The 8,247-nt window shown below is 36.2% G+C and overlaps 1 protein-coding gene across 2 annotated transcripts in view; it reads right to left on the reverse strand.

Moving 5' to 3' along the window:
• LOC143138122 (Fc receptor-like protein 5) overlaps positions 1-6,205 on the reverse strand; it is a 33,360-nt gene extending 27,155 nt beyond the window's left edge. For both annotated transcript variants that reach the window (XM_076298573.1, XM_076298572.1), the window contains exon 1: positions 6,084-6,205. In XM_076298573.1, the coding sequence (XP_076154688.1) occupies positions 6,084-6,108 (25 nt within the window). In that variant the 5' untranslated portion in view covers positions 6,109-6,205. The remainder of the gene's footprint in view (positions 1-6,083) is intronic.
• Between the last annotated feature and the right edge of the window lie 2,042 nt (positions 6,206-8,247).

The raw sequence follows: 8,247 nt of genomic DNA on the forward strand, positions 1-8,247 counted from the left end.
ATAGTCTAGACACACATTCCATATTCACTGTATAGGCTATTTCTGTCACTGTACACATGTCATCTGGAAAACTTGCCTATTTATCTAACTGCACTTCTAGTTGGATGTCAACTGCATTTCATTGGCTCTGTACCTGTACTACTCTTTTAAATTACAATAAATTTGAATCTAATCTAAATCTAGCCTAATCTAATATCTAACATTATGGGCTACACACATTGCAATTCTCTATTGAATTAAACCCCTCTCTTAATCAGGTTAAAGAAATACAATATTATATTATAATATAAGTGAATATCTAACATCTGGAGAACTGCTGTATCAGAATACAATTGTTTTATACCTGATATGTGGCCTAAAACAATGCGCGTTTTCGCAACAAAATCTATTCACGTTCATCATGATTATCGATTATACATGCCTGGCTGATAGGCTACCTCCCAGCTGTTAGCTGTAGCTCACACTAACAATATTAGGCTACAATGTTAATTTACACAGACAACAGCTGTTTTACAGATTAATGTAACATTACATCATGCACGTTAGCTAAATTATAAGTTGTGCAAGCCTACTCTGAATTCACAGTATTGCCCATGCATAGGCTACTATTTCATGTTAAATCAACTTTAAAATGTTTTGCTCAATTGCTAGCAAAATTATCATGCTAGCGGCAGTAGCAAGGCTCACCTCATTTCCCATTTGGATTCTTCTTTTTTCTCCGTCCCTGCTCGGTTCTTGTTTCTGGATTCTGGGGTTCAGCCTTCTAAAACTGCTAGCTAGAAGGTGGCTCCTTCTAACCCACAACTCAAAGCAGGCTTAAGAGTGTGAAACTGCACATCAAAAGCATCAAATAACATTCTCGCCATTTTGTGAGGTCAGGCTTTTTTGACAGATGACGTGGTTCTGTTGGCTCGTTGAAAGCGAAATACAACGTGATAGTAACACGATAATTACGTCCTGCTCAACACGTTTTTTAACAAGGAAACGTGTTACACAACACGTCCCAATAGATTAATTAACGTGACAGTGACACGTTCAGACGTGAGACTGGGTTGGGGCCACAGATGGTAAGCACAATTGCATTAGCTTAAAACTATCTAGTCGAATATAGCCTAACCTAAAACTAGCTTAGGCCTAATTAAAATGCCACAGCCCATACTATTTTTTTCTTTTAGAATATAGATATTAAGAGAATAAATCATTATGCAAATACTTTTACTTTTAATACTTAAAGTACATTTAAAAGCAGGTACTTTTTACTTTTACTTAAGTAGGGTTGTCATTGTGGTACTTTTACTTTTACTAAAGTAAATATTTCCCTGTGTATTTGTACTTTTACTTAAGTACTGAGATTCAGTACTTCCTCCACCACTGAGCCTAGGCCTACCTAACAGGGTAGTGAATCCCCTGATCTGTCTGCGGCTTGCTTGCCAGCCTTCACCAGTCACAGTAGCCTACATGGCAAAGTTGTGAAATAAGACTATATGTTATATATAACGGCATTAAATGCGTTCATAATAATGTGCAGCTCGGGATGAAACTATCAGTTTTTCAGCAGAAAACGTCGAAACTAATCGGCGATTTCACTCTTCCCATACATCTTTAAAAGAAATAAATGGTTTTACAATATTTCAGTCAAGCTTTAGTTGTTTAGATAGCCTACAACTGAACGCATGCAAAATGGAAAGTAGCCTAGCCTTATTTATTAACTTTGCTGTGCTGCATACTGGATAATAGACGCACAACGTAAATTAGGCATATATGAAGTATTAAAATGATTGTTTAAAATAGTCTATGTTTGAAAAAATATTTAAGGGAATCAGGGGAAGCCAGTTCAGTAGGCCTAGCCTATGTATGCCTTTGGGAAGTAGCCTACAGACACAGGTGAACAGGCAGCCACAGCCAGTATAAGCACAACCAGACACTTACAAAAAAAATAACTGCATTAAACTGCAGATTTCCGAAACCACATCAAAACCGTATCAAAACCACATTTTTGGAGGAAATATTTGCAGTTCTTATGCAGTATTTTGGACACAACAAAACAGCATTGTACTGCATAGTAGCCTACTGTACCAAAATGCAGTATTTTGGACATGAAAATACTAGGCTACTGCACTATAGCTTACTGTAGTATAACTGAACTGTACTTAGAAAAAACTGCAGTATTTTGTAATGGGATATGTACAGCAAGCATCAAAAGCAAGCAGCCCAGACCCTAAATCTAAAACATTTATAGCTGTGAAGGTGATTCACACACAATTATTATTCATTCTCCTAGTCCTTTATGGGGAAAATGATTGTATTGGGAGCACTGAGGTGTCAGATGCGACTGTTAAAAAATGGTTACAATTTGGCCCTCAGAGTTTAGGTTGGAGGGCCCCTTAGGAAGATTTTGCTTAGGGCCCCATGGAGGTCTGAACCGGCACTGGTTCTCAGCAACACAGGAGAGGCAGAAAAATACGAAAAAAACGCTAGACGGTCTTTTTACAAACTCCTAATTAAAGGTTAGGATTTTGACTTTTATTAAATACAAACAAAAATACAAGGAATGAAAACTGTCTAAGTCTAAAGGCTAAATGCTCGGTCCAAAGAAAAGTGAAAAAGAACCAAGAACCCTGAACAAGGGGCCGTTCTCTTTTTATACCCCTCTCGGTCAGGCAGAACATGTCCAAGTTTGGTATTATGTCTTGCCATGAAATATTGGTTCTGCTTTTTTTTTTTTTTTTTTTAGTTGCCAGTCAGCTTTTTGTTTTGCTGACTAACAGTTTCTTACAGCTGGTACATTATGTTCTGTCTTTACATTTTGTTCAAAGCACATCTCATTTAGCATAACACACTTTAATTCTAACACAATCTTTTTATATCTAAGCAAACACATTTTATGTTTCAAGTAAATATTCCTTAAGTCTGAGCAAAACAATTTAAGTTTTATAAGCAAACTTTCTTTTATGTTTAAGAAAAACACTCTTTAAGTTTAAGCAAAATCATAACAGATTATTCTAGAAAAAAACAGTTTATGCTTTTAATTAAGAAAACACACTTCAATTCTAAGCTTCTAAGTTTTTAAACATTATAAGTCTAACTTGTTTCACACTGGTTGTCTATCATTATCTTGCAGCATTTGCACATTTTTATTTGTTTTAGAGCAAGCTGGATTTAAGCAGTAATATGACTAAAAATATTTTAATAGCAAATTATGATTCTCATTGTTAATTATTATCACATCTTCACATTTGTATAGTCACGCTACAACTCGTAGATGTACGAGTGTTTTCACGACGCTCTTAAGCTACGATGGTTTCGGGAAACAGTCGGCAAATCTTAAGACGTTCGTAAGAGGGACTTTACGACGCTCTTAGGCTTAAGATGCTTTCGGGGAACTGGGCCCAGAGCACTCTATACATTCACCCACATTGCGTGAAGATTCGCATATTTATCAAAGCACACACACATCCCTCTTCGCTGCTCCTCAGTCAGCTGGGAATTGTAAAAACGTGATAAATATCTTGTAAAAACGTGAAAAAATCATATCTTGAAATAACATGATATTTTCACGTTATAACGTGAAAATATCATTATCATGAAATAACGTGATACATATCTTGTTAAAACGTGAAAAAGATTTTGTTATAACAAGAAACTTTTCACGTAATTACATAATACTGAGCCTTTTTATTTATTTTAGTGTGGCAGCAATATGCTTCCATAATTAGGCCTACATTATTAGGTTCTGGAAAAATTAAGGTAAACCTGATAATGTAACTACGGAAGCGTATTGATGCCACACTAAAAGAAATAAAAAGGCTCAGTATTATGTAATTACGTGAAAAGTTTATTTTTATAACAATATCTTTTTCACGTTTTAACAAGATATGTATCACGTTATGAAATTATCACGTTATTTCATGATAATGATATTTTCACGTTATAACATCAAAATATCATGTTATTTCAAGATATGATTTTTTCACGTTTTTACATGAAATTATCACATTATTTCAAAATAACAAAACTAAACGAAACAAGGCCACGAGACCTCATGGCTTGCATAAATGATAACTAGTGTCTATGAACTTGCACCCTGACTGCTATTACAGTGCTGCTTGATGAGAGTTTGTTTTTGTGCATGTGTGTATGAGTGTGTAGGCTGTGTGTGTGGTCAATTCCCAGCTGACTGAGGAGCAGCGAAGAGGGATGTGTGTGTATCGGCAGAGAGCTGCTGAAAAGGAGGCCGATAGAGAGGTTCTATGCAGGATAGCCTGCTCACACCATAGACTGTATATATATGGCTCACGCAGCCTGATAGTTCTGCTTTATCTTCTTATCAACACAATAAATAAAACTTTCGCTAACTTGACGCAAGAGGGAGAAAGGGCTTTGATAAATATGCAAATCTTCACGCAATGTGGGTGAATGTATAGACCGCTCTGGCTCGGTAGCCTGCATGTCAGGTCATCGCTGTCATTTCTAAGGCTGTGGGGAAGGGTGAAAATATCAGTATCATATTAGTATCATGAAATAACGTGATAGTTTCATGTAATAACGTGATAAATATCTTGTTAAAACATAAAAATATCATATCTTGAAATAACATGATATTTTCACGTTATAACGTGAAAATATCAGTATCATGAAATAACGTGATAATTTCATGTAATAACGTGATAAATATCTTGTTAAAACATGAAAAAGATATTGTTATAACAAGAAACTTTTCACGTAATTACATAATACTGAGCCATTTTATTTCTTTTAGTGTGGCAGCAATAAGCTTCCGTATGTAACCTCCCGTTTATGTAATAATGTGTTACATTATTGGTAGGCTACATAGATTATTACGTTGGAAAATGCACTTTATTACATTAACGGGGATTATTGCATTATCAGCATATTACATTTTTTTTTTTAGTTTTATTTTTTATTACATTATTGGGAGTTAGGCTATTACATTACTGGTAGGCTAAATTAGGTTCTAACGGCTTCTTATCAACTGCAAGAATAGGCTCAGTCTGTCACGTTAAATTGGCTTGCCATATCAACTCCTCTTTGCATCGGCATTCTGTTCGCCAAATGTTGACATGGTCAGGATTTATTTTCCGACTATGCGGCTACTGTAATTGCCAAAACGAGAAAATGAAACTTAACGAGTTATTTACCCTTTCATGCATCTGCACCCAACTAGATCGCCACGCAAATAGAACTTGAACGTTTCAGATATTGCATAGAAACGTATTGCTTACTTTCACTTTCAATGATAGCACGAACTACTCGTATGATATGAAAGACGTGATTCATTAACTTTTTTTTCAGCGTTCTGAAAAAGCTGTAATAGGCTACTGAAAGGCTACTTTCAAAATGGTTATTAAACGCATTGTTTAGTTTTGGCCGGTTAAAATATATATCAATTTGAATTTCCCCTTGGGCATCAATAAAGTATCTATCTATCTATCTATCTATCTATCTATAACTCGTAGTAGAATTACAAAATATGAACTGCATCTTGAGTTGGAGCCATTAACCATGCTAAAAACATATTTCCCAATTGGAAGGAAGCCATGGGACGTAGTGGGGATTTATTTCTGAGCTCCCTCTCAATATTTTTGTAGGCTATGTGTAAATGAGGGAACACACTGAGAGGCTGCATGTGATGGGAAGATGTGATAGCATGTAGAGGGATTAGATGCCATTCAGCAGCCCACCATGCTGTGAATCATCTCCTCTTTCTCTTCTTTAGTTTACATTTTAAAAAATAGTTTCAATTTCTTCTCTTTGAACCAAACATTTCTGGTGTCCAAACAAGCGATTTGCTCATCTTACTCAGCCAAGCACATGCCATGTTTATTTTCCAAATGTAAGTATCTTATTATTGATATTACGCCATTTAATCCAACATATGTTTTTGTGGGTGAAATCAAACAATCATTTCTATCTGGACATTTTTATGATCTGATATCAAGACAGTATAGAGATTTCATGAATTGCTATTTCTGTAATTATACGGTATAGTAAGTATAATAATAGTAAGTACTACTGAGAGAGAAAGAGAAAGTGTCATGAGGGAAGGATTTAGATAATCTTACCTGTGAGGAAGATGAGTGTCCTCATATTGTAAAGAAATGAAGATCATTAAGGGAACAAAAAACACCTCTGACTGGCATGGAGAGGAAAAAAGAACTGTTAATGAAAGAAGAAAGCCATAGCCTTTTTTCCAGGAAGTGGCTGTATTAACCAGTGACCAACACCCATTCTCATTTTGACCTCAATCTGCAGACTCATGTAGAACTATTGAGAGAGTGAAACAGAAGAGAAATGAAAGATGCTCGATTTACTATCATACACATAGGCTGAGCCAGGAACAGGGAAAATCACAATAAAAACACCTATTACTATTCTTTTGCGTGTCAGAAATGGCAATAAAGTGCAATATCAGATATGTGTTTAAAGAATGCCTTGATGGTTTTTCATCTTTCACCACAGACATACTAGTTTTTTCATATGTTTTCCTTATACAATGCACATAAAGCTCAGAAACACTCAGAAACATTATTGCGATGTTTTTTTATGAGCAAATGGTTTAATGGTGGGGCTTTTGTGGCCTACTGGTTAGGGCTTCGGGCTTGGAACCGAAGGGTTGCCGGTTCGATCCCCGAGATATTTATATATATATATTTATATATGATATATTTATATACTTATATTACTTTTTGTGCTGTAAGTGCATGTTGTGTGTGATGTCTGTATGCTACTGAGACCTTGAATTTCCCCTCAGGGATCTATAAAGTATCTATCTATCTATCTGAAGTGCCCTTGAGCAAGGCACCTAACCCCTCACTGCTCCGGGTTAGCAAGGCAGCTCACTGCTCTGGGTTAGTGTGTGCTTCACCTCACTGTGTGTGATCTGTGAGTTCAGTAATTCATGGATGGAATAAATGCAGAGCTCAAATTCCTTGTATACGCAAGTATACTTGGCCTAGAAACCCAATTTACATTTACATCCTTTGGTAATATGAAGGATAAATACACCTGTCGTTTCCACAACCAGGCCAGGCAACAATATGCACTAATATGTAAGTCTGCAGTCCAGGATGACACCCCACAAAACCACATGCTTTCACAGCATGCCATTAATTTTTATATTACCAAAGGCACACGTTAGTATGCTACCAAACTTTCATTTCTTTAAAGTAGTTATCCAGCTACTTTTATAAATAAAAAAACTTGCTTAGTGCTGCTTAAAACTTTAAAGTGTTTATGAGTATTTCATTCAGAAATATACACTGGAGAGATGTTAAATTCCTAGTGCTATACAGTAGGTAGGGGAATTCACACAGCGGCCAGTCAACAGTCAAGACTATTTACTCTCAAAAGCAAAGTGACTAACAAATGAACTATTGTGGGTGAAAAACATCACAAACAGAATAGCCTTCAAGAGCATTTCACTGGGATTATCAAACAGACACTTTCATTCATGAGGTTTTTCATATAATTAGGCCAGTCAGTGACAGTGGCATCTGGCATCCCAGAAATACATGTAAGTCTCAAATAATGTGCTTTTTTCACTTGTCAGTTTATTGCAGGCCACACAAAAGAGGATGTGATGCAAGTTAGTCTGACACAAACTGCAAATCTTCTCTGGGCCCACTTCCCCGAAAGCATCTTAAGCCTAAGAGCGTCGTAAAGTCCCTCTTACGAACGTCTTAAGATTTGCCGACTGTTCCCCGAAACCATCGTAGCTTAAGAGCATCGTGAAAACACTCGTAGATCTACGAGTGCTCCAGAGTACTCGTTACCGGCTAAGAGCGTCTTAACAGTACTTCTCACTGAGGTCACCAACAGGACATACAGAGGAATTACAACTTAGAATACATAATCCAATTTACGTTCCCATTCTTTATTGTGTTTACCTGTGATGAATCAGATTTTAGCGTGCAAAATAGCCTACATTTAATGGTCATAATAATGATGAAAATAGTGATGAAAAGCGGACAAAAATGCAATCAAGTTATGAAACGAGACGTTGCCAGAATAGTTTGACATTATCTTTGCTAAGTGAATATTTTATTAGGCCTATGAGGTAAAAAGCAGAGAAAGCAACATGTGGTTTAGTCTGTAGCCTACTGCATCAAAATCTAAGCCTATACATTTCCTCCTTAGCCTACTCGACTTCTTTCTTATCTTCAAACGTGTTCTTAAGTGGCACCGCGAAAAATGATTGCATGGTGCAACAATCTAATCTTAAAATAA

Source organism: Alosa pseudoharengus, unplaced genomic scaffold (genome assembly GCF_046254945.1).
Source record: "Alosa pseudoharengus isolate Yale_2024_CS ecotype anadromous, Long Island Sound unplaced genomic scaffold, YU_APseudo_1.1 YU_APseudo_1.1_scf_21, whole genome shotgun sequence".
Taxonomy (NCBI): Eukaryota; Metazoa; Chordata; class Actinopteri; order Clupeiformes; family Clupeidae; genus Alosa; species Alosa pseudoharengus.